The sequence below is a fragment of the Salvia splendens genome, chromosome 8 (assembly GCF_004379255.2).
Source record: "Salvia splendens isolate huo1 chromosome 8, SspV2, whole genome shotgun sequence".
Lineage (NCBI taxonomy): Eukaryota > Viridiplantae > Streptophyta > Magnoliopsida > Lamiales > Lamiaceae > Salvia > Salvia splendens.
In genome coordinates, this window is record NC_056039.1 from 30398447 (window position 1) to 30414719 (window position 16273).

Sequence of the window (16273 nt, forward strand, 5' to 3'; positions counted from 1 at the left end):
GTTTAGCTTGCACAAAATTAGTCCATGAATTTGACAAAGGAGGACCTGTGTGCTTTGACTATTGAATCCATATGTTATCAACTGAAGAACATGTTTTATACAAATGTTTAGAATGTCTGGTTCATGTATGTCATAACATGGACAAGCGTAGAGTTCGTACTTCCAAGACAACCAAAAACATTAACATTTAGAGAAGATAATTGAAACACGGAGATTTGTTTCGAAAATCCCTATCTTGAAATGGCAAAGTATAAATGAGAGCAACTCCATAGTCCAACCAACAAGTTTTCGGTTAAAACGGATTTCAAAAGACCATCTGATCTATCAAAATTTAGAGACTGCAATATTAAAGAATAAAAAGAAAATAATACGTTGAACTGAACACATCCAGAACAGAATTTCATATGCACTTGTCCATGATATATGCTTAGTCCTTACTAGTACAAACTGATCCAATCATTTATAAGCCGAGTATGATTGGACCATAATAGATTTTTTATGTAAATTTTATAAGATCACTTTGAGACTATTGTGCAATATTGGGAGTAATCTTGGTGGAATCAAACTTAGTACTGATAAAAAGTAGCACCATCTCTTTTAGAGTAACCAGAAATATAATCAGCAATTATGTCCTCAGACGGCACACCAGGCTTAATCATGCTTGATCCCCAGAATTTTCATAGCCAGTTCCCATGTGACAATAGCAGCAGCGTTAGCGGGAAAGGCTCTAACTATTGTAGGACCAAGTCCTGTATAGCATCCTCTGATTCCAGATCTCCGATATATCTATCAGTGAGAAAGAATTACACATTTATTGCTAATGTACGGCAGACCTGAAACAGAACCTTGTTGCATAACTATAATAACTTGCATACCAATTCAAGAACCTGGACTGGATTTCTTGTATGGTTTTTGTCCGGTGAAGTTTGGATTATTGTCTTTGCAACATCTAATGGTAGAACAGCAGACCAACACTAACATTTGCAGAAATGATTAAAGAAATTAGAAGCAAAAAAGGATGGCGCAGATTAACATAGAAAACCATCAAAGTAAAGCCACAAAGTCAGAAAGAGCAATTAATTGGAACACTTACAGCTATCCCACCAAGACCGCCACTAAAAATTCCAACTCCGACATCAATCACATGGGTTAGATCAGAGGAGGCATCCCTGAGTGGTTTATGCATGTAATAGCTCACGTACTCATAGGTGCTAAAGAAGACAGCATTTCCAATAAATTCTCTAAGAAACGTGGCACCTCCTCCACGGAAAATGCCTGTAAGCTGAGGTGAAATTATCTCAGCTAGAAAGTAATTCACTGTATTATATCAACTGAGTATCATGTTTCTCACCCCTTCGCTTTTTACAGTTTTAAGGGCACAATCGATCGGACTGCTGTACCGACTTGTACTTTGAAGGAAAGAGTCAGCGCCTTGAACTTGCATTCTACACTGAAAATCCCACAATCACACCAATGATGTGACCATCTCATAAAAAATGTCAAGCTTCTGACTTTCACTTACCTTTACCAGCTCGGATGGGCAGAGTATAAAGCTAACAACACCTCCAGCAAAAGCTCCTGAAGGAATTATGGCAAGAAGCTGTGGCTTTCCACTTTGTGTTGTTCCCTTCAAAGGTACCCCAAAAATCAAAATGAAACATGAGAGAGAGTATTCATAAGCAACCTGTAAAGTTGTAACTTAACTACTTTTCAGTATCATCAGCAATTAAGCATCAGAGCACTCTAAAGCATGAAGGGTGGTAAGATTCAAAATATATTAGCATAACAAACCTGAAGAAAGTGTTTTGTCTGGGAATAGATTCCAAAGGCTAGTGAACTTTCAAAGGCCATTCCCACAAAAGAAGACGTTGCGCCACGATAGAGCCCTTTCACCTGTCATAATAGAAAGAGTTGGCCACACAAAAAAGAAGCAAATACTAACATAGACAACTTGCATCAAACCCATGAATCACCTAGAACATGATACGAGACCACGACATACCAAGCACTGAAGTTGAAGCAATGAAATGAAATTGTGGTATTATGATAACAACAGGGTGCACTAAGAATTTTTATTGGGTGGACAAACTTTACTGCTTGAGATAACTCCGGTGACCATCATATACAAAGTAAAATAGGGGAATCAATATTAGAAAAATAAAGAGAATCTTCAGCCACATAGCATGCTAACTCAAAAATAAGTAAATAACTTTGAAATGTGTGAATCAAAAATAAAGGTCTCACAGGGATTCAAGAGGCATACTCCTTCCGTCTTCAATATTCTTGTAGTACAGTGCAAACCATTCTTGTACTTGATCCCCTTAGCTTCAGTATTATGTTTTTGCAGCTTCACCTGCTAATACAGATCAACAAGGTCAAAAAAGATAGATACCAAATGATGGACTGACCTCAACCTCAAGTTCTCCTAAATAACAGTGGTGCAAGAATGTGTATTTCAGTCCATTGAAAATAATCGAACTCCTAAATTTCGAACTCTGATTGTCATTAGTATTTATGCAGGTTGAATACAAAGATCAACTGTGTATATTTTAAATGCTAACTCGTTCAAAGAGATCAATTCTCAGCAAACTAAGTTTATTTCAGCGTAGATATTATCTAAACCCTCTACTAAACGAAATTACTAAAGGATCAGTTCTCAACCAGCAAGTCAACAGAGATTGGGTCGCAAACACCAGGGTGTTAATCCAGAAAGCAATCTCAATAGATTAAGGAATGTGCGTGTGGGTGAGGGAGAGAGGGACCTTGACGGTATCGAATGGATGACCAACAATGACAGTGGCAACTCCGGCCAGCATACCTGCAACATACTCCTTGTAACCCGACACAAAACCCGCATTCTCCCCCATTTCTGTATTCTCTTATATGAACACTCTCTCACTCCAGAAACTCAAAATCCCGTGACTAATCTATGAGAAACCGCATTGGGCAGTATCATCTTCTCGATTGTACTAACTATGCGATCAGATTCTCACGGTTGATAAAACTCTGGCGGCGGCGGAGCGGCAGTGGAGATAGGTCGGCAGCTGAGAAAGACGGTTAGCGCGCTTTGGTGGAATTTTGTCTGGTGCCCTGATTATAAACGGTTAGCACGCTTTTGCTTGAAGCCTAGAACCAATATCAATAGACAATAAGATAGATACTTGTGTGCGTGACTTAAAAGGTTTCGAGTTCGAGTCCCCCGTACATAAACGGGATTTATTTTAAATTTATTTGCAAAAATAGGTGTTCTTTCTACCAGATATGGAATTACACCAATATCATGCGATTGTATATATGACTCGTTTTGAGTGTCCGGTGTAACTTTAGTTGACTGTAATATCCTCGTTCATTCTCATTCCCCCGTGCTTTTCCTTCCTTCGCCTCTTTGACTGGAGAAAGACGATGAGTACGGCGTCTCTTCTCCCTGGTATGGTGCAATGGTGGCATTAATTTTGGATCAGATCTAGTACAATTTCTCTTTGGGTTCTAGTTAGTTTGAGGCTATTCTCTTTGGTACAGTGACTTCAGTCCAACGTCTCTTCTCGTGTTATTAAGGTTGTGACCATTTCCTGGGATCTCAACCATTGGTCTCATCCAAGTAATGATGTGCCGTTGATTTATTAACCATTGGAGAAGGCAATCTTCTCTCTTTAGAGACCTCAAAATTTGGATTAAAGTGAAGCATGTTTAGCTATATAAAGAGACCACCTTTGGACCAAGCACAACAAATGGTAATTCTGAAGCCTCACAAAATGAAAGTAGCTTAAAGAAATGAATTTTTCACACAATAACTGTTACATCAATCATCTAAATGGATCAACATTGCCACATACGAGTGATAACCCGGTAAGTATGATCACCATAACCGATGACAAACTTAACCATATTTTATCAATTACAACAAATAAAGTTTCCAAATATTTGGTACTAATATTTATTGTTTCGATGGGAGTGTATAACATCTTTCATTCGCTGAAGAAGAGTCATTGGACGATTACAGCTTACTTGGTATAAGGTCTGTAGGTACCCTGTGCTGTGCTGTCGTCTTCAGCAACTCGTTTCTGTCAGCTATAAATTTGGCAAAACGAGAACCCTTTATACCTTTACCCTTGTCTTCAGCAGGAAATTTCAGTATATCTGGCTTGGGGTATACAGGTGGCATCAACGCCCATATAGACGAAAGGTGCTCGTTAGGCTTGTCAAGTTCTTCTAAAACCGCAAAATTCTGCATATCTGGAAAAGAGGAAGAACGGATTTTCATCAAAATCAATTCGAACCTCATTGTTAACAAGAAGCACAAAAGATGGTCCAGGAAATAATAGCCTTTGACATAGATAATGTACAGCAAGTAGGATTGCCCTAGCAATTTTTCTTCAATATCTACTGATTTGTTTGGGTTGTTCATCACATTTTACCATTACTGATTTCTTAAACTGAATGAAGAATGCAAATTGATACCAAATTATGATTTAAAAATATAACCTTCAGAGAACTTCAAGATGGGCTTAAGCGCTGCACATGGGATGCTGAAGTTCAAATGTGGTATAACCGTTCCTCCACCATGCTTGGCATTGCTAGCAAAGAATTCAGTAATAAAATTTAAGGTCAATGATCCAGAATACAAACAACTACGTAAGAAAAGATAAAAAAGGATCAGAGAAGGGGGGAGGAATAAAAGTATGGTGAGGGCAATACAGACTTCAAACCAACTTCTACTCAACAACTATTGACAGTAGTCACATGCAGTAGCAATTGTAAAATGATTTAATTTTAAACTACATATCTCAAGAGAAAACGAAAAGAAGAAAGAGGCCTATTCCGGATCCTCTGGCAGGTCATAAACATAGCTAGTTAGCTGGAGAAAAAGTGTCCCATTGACATGTTAGTTGTCCATGAAGAACACATACCTTGTGACAAGCCCAATCATGCAACCATTTGAGTTGACAACTGCACCACCACTACTGCCAGGATGGACTGCTGCAGTTGTTTCAAGCATGGCCGGGAATCGCTCACATGAGTTCAGTTTATTGGATCTGGTCTCTGGAGATCTAGCAGCTTCAATTACTTTAGCTATCACACCAAGGCAAGCAGATGGAAGGAAATCTGAATTTTTTCAAAAATACCAAACCTTAACTGAGGGTAATGGGATGTAGAAGTGACACTGAGAATTAAAAAAATACAGCACCAAATACTATAATGACTATTTACTTGCTACATAATGTGCTTCTAAATGTACCGCTGGGCAATAACTCAACACAGAAGATTGGCAGTACAGTTAATGAATAGGAAAAACAAAACATGCAAAAGGCATTATAGATTGTCTTAATCCAGAAAATGGAATAGGAAATTCTCGTTATAGCCTGTTGGGCTTTGGAATTATTAGCAGGTGAGCCCACAGCCGACGATGCACTGGCCAGACTGGTGGTGATGAACACGTTGTGCTGTAAGTCAAGCTGTTCACCTTGTATATAAGTTAGTAGCCCTTTCTTAACCAAAGCATAAAAGTTACCAGGTGCCAGGTGGCGCCCCGCACAATTAGTTTTTTCTCCTCATTGAGGACTGAGGAGGGCTAACAGAACTAACATAGCTGATAGCCCACAACAAATTTACATAAATAGATTAATGATCTAGCACATAAAACTAGCCAGAAGAGCCTTTAACATGCCAACGTACAATTCACTTTCTCCACATAAACATCAAATTTATATACTTGGAAAAACAAGGCCAAAGATATCAAAACAAATATGAGGAACAGTTTTGTATAAGCATCGATCAGATAGTTAATAGGAAAGCACAGGTGGGAAACAAATATTACCACAACGAGGCCCAAACAATCCATGCCCAATGACAAATGCCTCTGATCCCGATGAGGGGCAATCAACATCCAAGGAAATGGGACAAAGCTGATCAGGAGCTATCTCAAGCTGCAGTAGTGCAACATCTAAGGGGCCTTTGGAGACATAGACTATCGTAGCATCAGTCCAAATCCAGGGATCCATATAGTCTAAGCGCACGCGTATATTTCTGTGATTTATTTTGGCCAAGCTGAACCGAGAAAGTCCATCATCATTTTTCAAAGAAATGTCAGCTGCTTTTAGATTTGTAGCAAGCAGATTCTGACTTGATTTTTCAATACTAATTGTCTCAAGCCTCGTATGAACATTTGGAATAATAGAACCCTCTGATCTCCTCTCCTTTCTGTCACTAGTCGAAGCTGCTTTTCCAAATCTCCATGGCTCAAGTAGATGAGCGTTTGTAAGTACGAGACCTTGTTTATTGAGCAAAACACCAGATGCCCATGATCCATCATCAGTGGTGATAAGACAAATTGAAGACATAGCCTTTTCAACTGGAGACAAAATCCGAGAACCAAATGGACTCAGCTCTTCATGAGAATGATTAGGAAGTTCATAGTCTTTGGGTAATAAAGTTTCAACAGCATTGACTCTGTCTAAGGCACTATGAGGCTTCTGTAGCAGCAACTCACTGCATGCAGAGGCAATGGCTTCCCATGGAATCACCATCTGTCAAGTGTCAACCAGAGACATATATGGAAATAGTTACAGTATTCAAACGATAGACATGGTTCATTCTAATTAAGAGGATGGTTGGTTGTGCCAATAAGCTCCTTAAACAACTTATAAGTTGTTTGGAGCTTGTAAGCTCTTGGAAAGTGTTTGGCAAACTAAGCTCCTAAACCACTTATAAGCTGTATAAGTAAGATCAAATAACTTATAATCTCTCCAAAAGATAGTTCCTCAACCCCAACTTATTTTTGCACGGATCTTATAAGCAACATTTATGTTACAAAACACCCCCTAAATATAAGTTCTTTGACCCAGCTCACATTGTTTTGTTATTACAAACATATACCTTTCCAATTTCATATATCTTCGGTTTTCTCTCTATAATTAGGACTTTTTCTCTCTAGCTTGTGAGTTTAACTATCCACACACTTTGACAACTTATAAGCTCTTGAGATCTTACAACTTATAAGATCTTGAAAAATCTTATAAGTTGTTTCCAAACATCCCCTAAATCTTAACCTGTACAAGGCACATCCTAAAAATGGTATCTTCCCCCAAGACTGACCAATACAAGTCCTGCATAAACAAGGGAAGAGGGATGATCCTGCACACCTGAACTTCAGTGCCGCTAATCTTTTGCCGCAGTGGTCTCGTCAGAAGACCAATCAATTGCGCTTGTTCACTGAAAACTGGGCTACCTTCCATTCCTGAGATATTCAAGGTTAATGCTATCAGAATCAGAAAAATAAAAGAATCAAACAACTTTGACGAGCTTGTTGCTCACACCAGGAAGACATCTAATATCAGCCATCAATAAAGAACTTGTTGAAGAACTAGGTGGGTAGCTGTTGCCAATTGACCCAACTGAAATACTGCACTCAGACAAAGATAGAGATTACAATTATAAGTTATAGCAATCCAGAACTCAATCACTACTTGAGAGTTGAGATTCAAAGTGTACTCTATCAATTACTAACCCTAAAGCTAAAGGTCGTCTACATATTGTACTATTATACATCCAACAAACAGAACCGTTTCATAGACATAAGGCAACAATTGTGCGGAAAAATTGTTCCTTAAGTTGCCACTCCAGGCAGGTATGAATTAATAGAATGGCATGGAAAGACAAAGCACAATCATGGAGCAAGTATAAAGAAGAAGCAATAATTACTTGTTAAAGAAATGTAGAGGGGATAATATGCCAAAAGGAGATCCCATCGCCAGAAGAAGATTGCCCCTCTTTGGAATAGATCTCTGCACCTTCAGGGAATTCTGGAAAAAACATACCAACACCTTTACAATCAGAACTAGGAAATGGTTTTCAATGATACGATGGTGCAAAATGACCACTTAGCATTTGTACTGGGCATGAAATATTTATATGAAAGTAATAGAATAAAAATCATACAGGTGCAGAAAATTTGGAGGGAACTTCTAGCAGGGCAATTCTTGTAGCTGATTGCCCCAAGAGATTAGGACTGTTTGATCCCATACTCCCAATGGGCAAATGGTTCTGGAAGGGTGATTGCTCAACCTGAAATCAGCAGTTGATAGTTCCTGTTACATAATACACCATCTATATTGTCAAATATCAATATGCCTTTCCCAGACAAGGACGCCAATCTTTCATTTTTTAAGGTCCAGAAATTCAAAGAACAAAGTGTCATTGTCAAAAAGCTTTCAGAATTGTCGATCTATGCATGACAGAATAGGATGGACTGGAAGCCCACAGGCATAAAGATCTCGCGAGGCAAGATGCTCATCTTGTGGAAGCTTGCAGTGTTAATCAAGCATTATAACTAGCTTCATAAAACTAAACCCTCAAATGCATTGATTAAGCCAGTGTCAGTTGCTACACCAGTGGAAAACATGGCAAATAATTGGAATAACTAGCATACAGAAAGGTTTCAACTGCAGATTTTGTACTAGCTTAGGTTAAAGTCCTACCTGCCCATGGCAATGGAGTGAATATGAAGTTTATGGGAGCTTCATTATTGTTGCAGCAGAAGTCAAGATATAGAATCTATTATGCCTTTCATAAGCTACATGGGTTGCAGCAAAAAGCTAGAGCTCAACTTGAAATGAGAATTTTAAACAATATGAAGTGAAGTTATGATCCATCAATTTCTTGTCTCAAAAACAATTTCAGGAGATCACTGTCCATATTGGTTTTTATCAAAAACTTAATATATGTTAACAGAAAGGTGAAGAAATTACCTGTTCGTGGGAGCTGTCAACATGTTGAGGACGGCTATGAGAGGCTAGAGACCAACCAACTTCCCAACTATGTTCCGGTGAACCGCAAGAAGCTTCAATTAGAGATTGGACAGCAGCAGATGTATGTGGAATGTCAAGCTTCAGAGGAATATGTACCACTATTGTGAGGAATCTTGTTGATGATATTTAGATTAAACTAAGCACTTGTTACTGAGCATGAAAAGTCTGAAAAAAGCAGCATCCTTGAAGAATGACTTATGCACTCAACTTGTTGTACTACTAAAAGATTATATATTGAATACCTTGGTAGCTTATTGTTCCTAAACCTTCAGAATATCTAACAACAAGTGTCCTAGATAATTGTGTACCATCTTTAGTAGTTGAGCTGGACGCCAGGGTAAAGACTCGACGTTGCCATCTACCATAGACTTTGCCTAATCATCAAAAAACCCATACAGCTATGTCAGCCAGAATTACACTATCATCCAATGATTTGCTAGAAAATTATATCTCTAGTACAAAGTTGTGCACCTCCATTAGTATATCAATCTGAACACCTGGTATCAAACGAGGCTTCTTCTACAAAATTGAAGAATAACTGTCAGATAACAGAATGACAATTTGATACACCATAATTTCTGCACATATATATGTGAATATATCAAACCTCTGAACTGCTTTCCTGGTATGACTGAGATACAAATGGTTCGACCACAGATGCAGCTGTCACGACCAAGACTCTCTCTGACAATTCCAAGTTACTGGATGCTGGAAAAACCATTCCTGAAGCTGACAACATAGTTTTGCCAGAACTACAGAAACAGAAAACTTAGCTTCAAATTTCAATTAACAAGTAAACAAAAACACAACAGATATTACTTGAAATAGTTAATATATATCTAACTATACATCAAGCACTCATGCATCGATACAAGTCAATCGAAACAATTCCACACCATAACAAGTTATGCGGCATTAATATTATGAGACTTGGAACTTACTTATACTGGTGGAAAGCATGATTTCGCATCTTCAGACCCTTCGGGTCCTGAGAAGAACCAAGGAACAAAAAAATATTATGACAACAAAAATCAAACAGTTTTGAGCAAAAATAAGAAATTCACGGAATTTGGAATCAACAAAAGGGCTGAATCTCAATATCAAAGCCAACATAACCATAAAAAAAGCGTTGACTTCAATGAAAGATTGAATGAATAATGGATACTATAATACACAGAGATATGTGTGTGAAGAATGACTGGGAAACTCACGGGGCCTTGAACTCTGACCATCACAGCGAAGTTGCGAGCAAATTCAGCAACTTCAGGGAGACCCATGCCGACAAGCTCAGAACCAAGGGTCTATCCGTGAAGTTGCATAAGAGCACCGCGCCGCCTTCTTATCTAGGGATTTCAGTGATATTTAAAAAAACAATCAATCGATAGTTTAGTTTAGTTTGAGTGAGTGAATCGGTAGTTCGCATGCACGCATATCACACGAGTTGACTGAATTGAATTGGGGGAAATTCCAATTCTCGAGGCATACCCGGAGTAGACGACGACGTTTGCCGGCCCGCCGCAATTCGCCGTTGCTGGGAAACTTTTCCTTCGCTTCTGGCCCCTTTTTCCCATAATCTGATATGAGACTGGAAATTCTTGAAGTGAAGTACGGTAACATCACCTGTGAAAAAAACTAACCACCATAAAAAGTTACATAAAAAGTGGAGTAATTAATGTAGTAATTGATTACGAGAAATAATGTGCACGAATAATATAATGTTTAACTATTACTCCGTCCTTTAAATTTTATCACATTTTTTCATTTCTGTCCATCCCATAAAATTTATCACATTTCACTTTTTACTATTTTTATAGTGTCTCCAATAACTTTTTCAACTGACATTCCATTACATTTCTTAAGACTCGTGCTCGGTCAAAATATGACAAAATTTAAGAGACGGAGGGAGTACATATTTTTTAAAGATGGACTAATAAAAAATAGTTTATATTAGGATCATAATAACTAAATATACTTTTATGTGTAACTTCCTTCCTTTCGATTAAATATCCCACTTCAATTTGATATGAATGATAAGAAATATAAAAATAAATAAATGAAAAATACTAATAAATATAGATCTTATTTTTATAAATTTTTCTTTATAAAATAAGATAATAGAGTCATAGTTTTATTTATAAAAATTATAAAAATATAATAAACATCCTAATATGATAATATAAAATATTTAATTTAATAGTGTTTTCATCTCAATGTGAATATTTGGTAGCCAATCTGTGAAACTATTCCCTAACGTTGATAATCTGTACTGATTTTTAATTATACTAAATATACATTATATGTTTGCTGGTGCTAATAAAAAAAGCATCAATTACTTCATATGTATTTTGACTTCAGATGTATTTTGACTTAACTTTGATAATCTGTACTGATTTTTAATTATACTAAATATACATTATATATGTGCTGGTGCCTGGTGCTAATAAAAAAAGCATCAATTACTTCAGATGTATTTTGACTTCGAAGAGTAGTTGTGCCTGAAGGATTCCATCTATTGAGATCTCTTTGAATTTCTTTGAACTTATCATTTTCAAAACTGATTTTTCTCCATTGAATCAATTGCCAAATTGTTGTATTTTATAAATTCTCATTGCAACTCTTGAAATGGTTTGTACTCCTCAGACATGTGTAGATATGGACCTGTAAAAGAAATGCTAAAATAGTAAAATGTGACATGTACACATTCTTCCGCCATCACTATAAATTTTATCTTCGTTTGACATGATTAATTTTTTTTAATACCAAAACTTTCAATATATGACAACATAAAATATCTTACTAACGGATCGTAGTGCAGTTGGCAGCGCGGAGCTGTAGTGACTTTTTAGGTCAAGGGTTCAAACCCCACCACCCACTAGGAGACTTTCAGTCTTAATCCACAAATCCGATCGAGAAGGATTAGTTAGGTTCTGCCAAAGGCGTATTTGGTACACACACCTATTGTCAATAAAAAAACAAAAAAAAAACTTTGCTCTCTAATTTTTTGCAATTGCACTCAAACAGCCCCCCAGTAAATTGATGTTCAACAATGAGGGGTGTGCATTTGGGTTTTGGTTCGGTTTTTTGCCAAAACCGAACCAAAACCTAACCGAACCCAAAAAATCAAAAAATCTGAAGAAAAAAAAAATATAATATTAATATATATATATATATATATATAAAATTTATTTTATATATACTAATAGAATATGTATATATGATATAAAATTAATAATACATATAATATATATTATATAGTAGAATATATTAAAAGAATATATATATATAATTCTGTTTTTCGATTTTTTTTTTCGCCCGAACCGAACTGAAAAACCGAACCGAATTTCAAAATTTCGGTTTGGATATTCAGTTTCCGATTTTTTTGCTCACCTCTATCAACAATGAAAAGTAGCTCGTTTGAGAGAGGATTACTTGCTCGATGTACTTGTCTCAGTAATATTATATCTATCCATTACACTACTATCAGACTCCAACAAAATGAGATTGCAATTCCAAATCTTTTTCATTTATTTTTGAAGTATCTCCATAATATTATCAGTGTATATCTTAGCAAATTGTGATTCCAAACTCCAGCGCACAAGTAATGAGCCTGCAATTTGTTGAATATTCAACTTGATACTCTTTCTAAATTTTATCGACGATACAAATTTCATATTGCTCAACAAAGCTTTTCAAAGTACTCAAATTAATGTAATTATCGAAAAACATGTGCATTGCCTCACTTCTTTGAGTCGAAATCATGTCAACCCAAAATATATGCTTTGAGTATGTTGACACCCAACTTTGCCTAATATAATAGTACTACAAGTTTTTGATCCAGCTGTTTTTCAGTAAGGTTATATTTAACTTGGAAATGAAGTTAACTCTTTTCAAATTTTGGATTACTAAAGCTACCGTATATTACACTATTGTAATCCAAACAAGTAATTTCAAAATAAACTACAACTTTAAATTTCTTTGAGCTCTTCGAAACAATATGCCATAAACAAAAGCAATGAATACTATTAGGCAATACTCCCTCAATGCAATTGTAATGCTTTCATCTTAATCATTCAAAATTGTCATCAGCTGGACATCTCCCATTGCATCCAGTAAATTCCAAAAAATATTTAAATAATTTTGCACGCTCATAGCTCAATAGACATCATCTTAATAGAATAGAGTGGTGTTGATGATTAACCACGACTACGGTTTAAAAAGACATTGTATTGATTCACGAGACAAGTTGTGTCAAAGCTCACGACATCACGGAAATCTTGGAATGCAGCTCGACTCACATATGAATCCACATGACGTGGCGGAGTCTAAAGTCATCGTCAATATCGAACAGATAAAAAAAATCTATCATTTTGTTGCAACCTCTTAAATATATGTTGAATAGCATTAGCATCTCAATCTCCAAGTCTTAACATCCGCAGCTTTTCAACATAATCTTTGATATCTTTCACCGAAGCTCTTAAATGGGTGGTCTGCCAGCAAGAACTTTTAACATTCTAACCCTCTCACATAAAGTTAATCCTGCATGGTAATGTGTCTAAATGGACCTTAAATTAATTGACAAGTGCCTATGTGCGACATAAATTCAGACCTTTGTGGATGTGACTATTGCCATTATTATATCTCAAATATCAAAAAGAAATCTACAATTTTTTTTATAAGAAGTTTGTCTCTGGACAGTGAGTTGAGGAATAGCATCTCCAACAACTTCGACTCAAGATTATCATGCGAACCCGGTGACTCCACTTTCAACTACTTGTTTGAATGCGATAAAACGGGACAATGACAATTGGTAAACTTCCAAATTTTGCAATGAACATAACCATTATTTAAATCTACAAATGTCTAAATTTAAGAAGGCACATAGACATTTGTTAAATAATTTGAAGGTCCATTTGGAATGTTAGAATGTTGGAAGTTTTTGCTAGAGGACCACCTAATAAAGGAGCTTCAGTAAGAGATTATAGAAATCATGTTGATAAGATGCAGAGGTTAAAACTTGGAGATAAAGATGCTAATGTCATTCAGCATATATTTAAGAAGTTGCAACAAAATGATCGAGCCTTTTTTTTATTTGTTCGATATTGGCGTGACTCTAGACTCCGGCATATCATGTGGTTTCATATGTGGAATCGAGTTGCATACCAAGATTTTCATGACGTGATTGGATTTCAATAGAGTGATACATGGTAGCTTTAGTATTCCAGAATTCGAAAAGAGTAGGCTTCATTTAAAGTTAAGTATAAACTTGCTAGAAAACAGCTGGATCAAAAACTTATACTGAAATAAGGCAAAGTTGGGCGCCAACATACTCAAAGCATATCCTTTGGGTTGACATGATGTCGACTCAAGGAAGTGAGTCAATGCATGCATTCTTCGATAATAACATTAATTCAAGTACTTTGAAAAGCTTTGTTGAGCAATATGAAATTTGTATCGTCGATAAAATTTAGAAAGAGCATCAAGTTGAATATTTGACGAAGTGCAGGCATATCACTAGTGTGTTAAGAGTTTGGAATCACAATTTGCTAAAGTGTAAGCTGATAATATTATGGAGCTCCTTTAAAAACAAATAAAGAAAATTTGGAATTGCAATTTCATTTTGTTGGAGTCTGATAGTAGTGTAATGGATAGATATAATATTGCTGAGATAGGTAAATCGAGCAAGTATGCCTCTCCCAACAAGCAACATTTCATTGTTGAACATCGATTGGTAAAGTAAGACAAAGGAGAAGGGTAGTTAAAGTACTATTAGTGGATAGTGGGACTCACTTTATTATTAATGTTCAATGAGTTGTAATGATGGACTATAGTGGTATAAGTTAAAAATAATCTGATGTATATGAATAATGAGTTGGTAAAAACTTTGCATAAATGGAAATGCCATATTTTATGGGACAAACGGACAATATAAAAGAAACTATTATGAGCATTTGAAATTCAAGGTATGTACATAGCCACTGATATTTGAAAACATGCTTCACACAAGACAATCCCAACAAAAAAACATTATCAACTAACCAGCTTATATTTGTTGAAGGGAAGCGATGTTGTGCCTCTTTGTCATGCGCAAGATCCAACTAAAGAGTTCATATTCATGGTAAAAGGAAATAAATAAATAAATAAATAAATAAAAGAGTGTCAATCCATTCAAAGAGATGTGCTAGAATACCTTTATTACTCTGTAATTAGCAAAAAAAACATAGCAATGAGCGAATCATATCCTTTATTACTCTGTAATTAGCACAAAACTATTCCTGCAAAATAACAATATTTAGAAATACTTATATCCTAGAATTATTTATCAACAATGCTCAAAAGTTTGAGGTAGCTCAATAGCATGCATATGTACAATATGCATAGTTGGACACTAGAAATCATGGACTCAGAACTGAAAAATACAGAGCTATAAGCCTCCATAACATCATTAATCCTCAAAATGTGAAAGGGGAAATTGAGATCACATCAACCACAAGGCCAAAATTAGCAAACAACAATAAAAACTGCAATAATTTTATCCTATAATAATCAAGTAATTCTACTTACATAGGAACGCCAATAATATTTTGAATCACTCTGGACCGAATGTGCTGCTCCAAATACCTGAGCGTAGCACCAAGCTCGACCTAATCCAGCTCTATTTCCATACCAATCTCCACAAACGAATCAACTAGTTCAACACACAGAAACCAAAATTTCATATATCCAATCATACAATTGCAAATCTATTTCATCATTCCTGGATAATGCTAACAAGATGAATTTTAAATCCAACACTAGGGCAAAATTAAACGCATTATTTATAGAATCATAGAAAACCGATATAAAAAAGTGTAGTTGGCTGCTTGGATGAGAAGTGAGATTCATTGGATTAGTTCGAGCGAACCACCATTGATAGCACATAACGGCTGCTAAGGATGTTATTCAAATTATTTTTTGCTTTGTGATTAGAGAACGAGAAAGTCGAAGAAGAATATTTACCTTGCGATTAAAATTTGGGGTTCCTCCCGTAAAAGAAGACATGGAGTGACAATGTCTTCTTCCTGCACCACCCAATCCACCGAAGGTCCAAAGAATTAATCCTTGTTTAAATGGAAGAACATTGAATTTCCTCCGTAACTTGGGTACCATGCGCACTTGTGCAGTCAATTGTTGGGACTTGGGAGGGTATAAATTGAAAGAGCGGCGACTGCGGTTTCGAGATATCATCATGAAACGTTTTCTTTTCTAATTAAAAAATGAAACATTTTCTTTTATTACCCTATTAAAAATGAAATATTTTTTAAAATAAAAATATTACTATTTATATATTTTTAAAATATTTCTTAAAATAGAAATATCATCATTTATATATTTTTTTCTCTCACATTTTATTTTCTTCGTTAACTCACAAAATATTAGTACTACACAAAACTCATATTGAAAAGCTAACATTTCATATTTAATGAGATTGA

At 35.9% G+C, this 16273-nt stretch overlaps 2 protein-coding genes and 1 long non-coding RNA gene across 6 annotated transcripts; all 3 read right to left on the reverse strand.

Annotated features, from left to right (window-relative positions):
* Nucleotides 1–354: 354 nt before the first annotated feature.
* Nucleotides 355–3137, reverse strand: LOC121744511 (mitochondrial arginine transporter BAC1-like). Of its 2 annotated transcripts, none has more exons than XM_042138074.1 (8): nucleotides 2819–3137; nucleotides 2264–2353; nucleotides 1792–1893; nucleotides 1523–1627; nucleotides 1352–1450; nucleotides 1094–1282; nucleotides 876–974; nucleotides 355–786 (listed from the first exon to the last, which is right to left on the reverse strand). In XM_042138074.1, exons 1-8 carry the CDS (start codon nucleotides 2855–2857, stop codon nucleotides 652–654), a joined length of 858 nt encoding a protein of 285 aa, XP_041994008.1. In that variant the 5' UTR covers nucleotides 2858–3137; the 3' UTR covers nucleotides 355–651. The 2 variants fall into 2 exon arrangements, with proteins under 2 accessions (XP_041994008.1, XP_041994007.1); XM_042138073.1 differs by having other exon boundaries at nucleotides 2763–3137.
* Nucleotides 3138–3759: 622 nt separating this feature from the next.
* Nucleotides 3760–10436, reverse strand: LOC121744273 (glyoxysomal processing protease, glyoxysomal-like). Its single transcript, XM_042137752.1, has 15 exons — nucleotides 10290–10436; nucleotides 10016–10147; nucleotides 9746–9792; nucleotides 9412–9556; nucleotides 9276–9323; nucleotides 9113–9178; nucleotides 8745–8882; nucleotides 7936–8061; nucleotides 7699–7799; nucleotides 7314–7399; nucleotides 7140–7234; nucleotides 5816–6524; nucleotides 4908–5103; nucleotides 4483–4574; nucleotides 3760–4233 (listed from the first exon to the last, which is right to left on the reverse strand). Exons 2-15 carry the CDS (start codon nucleotides 10079–10081, stop codon nucleotides 3995–3997), a joined length of 2154 nt encoding a protein of 717 aa, XP_041993686.1. The 5' UTR covers nucleotides 10082–10147; nucleotides 10290–10436; the 3' UTR covers nucleotides 3760–3994.
* A 1179-nt stretch (nucleotides 10437–11615) lies between these two features.
* Nucleotides 11616–16015, reverse strand: LOC121744274. Of its 3 annotated transcripts, none has more exons than XR_006038537.1 (5): nucleotides 15801–16015; nucleotides 15366–15489; nucleotides 14992–15076; nucleotides 14841–14899; nucleotides 11616–11731 (listed from the first exon to the last, which is right to left on the reverse strand). It is a non-coding gene; the product is annotated as an uncharacterized LOC121744274 (long non-coding RNA). The 3 variants fall into 3 exon arrangements; XR_006038538.1 differs by having other exon boundaries at nucleotides 11674–11692; XR_006038536.1 differs by lacking the exon at nucleotides 11616–11731 and having other exon boundaries at nucleotides 14715–14899.
* Nucleotides 16016–16273: the final 258 nt, after the last annotated feature.

What these genes read in the sequence shown, in the direction of transcription:
- LOC121744273 (XM_042137752.1), bottom strand. Translation starts at nt 10,081, where the DNA reads ATGGGTCTCCCTGAAGTTGCTGAATTTGCTCGCAACTTCGCTGTGATG. An exon ending in CAGCTCAACTACTAAAGATG is followed by an intron (nt 8,883 to 9,112) that starts GTACACAATTAT and finishes ATTCCTCTGAAG; the next exon opens with CTTGACATTCCACATACATC. An exon ending in CCTCCAAATTTTCTGCACCT is followed by an intron (nt 7,800 to 7,935) that starts GTATGATTTTTA and finishes TGTTTTTTCCAG; the next exon opens with AATTCCCTGAAGGTGCAGAG.
- LOC121744511 (XM_042138073.1), bottom strand. Translation starts at nt 2,867, where the DNA reads ATGGGGGAGAATGCGGGTTTTGTGTCGGGTTACAAGGAGTATGTTGCA. An exon ending in GAATATTGAAGACGGAAGGA is followed by an intron (nt 1,894 to 2,263) that starts GTATGCCTCTTG and finishes CTATTATGACAG; the next exon opens with GTGAAAGGGCTCTATCGTGG. An exon ending in GCGGTCTTGGTGGGATAGCT is followed by an intron (nt 975 to 1,093) that starts GTAAGTGTTCCA and finishes TGCAAATGTTAG; the next exon opens with TGTTGGTCTGCTGTTCTACC.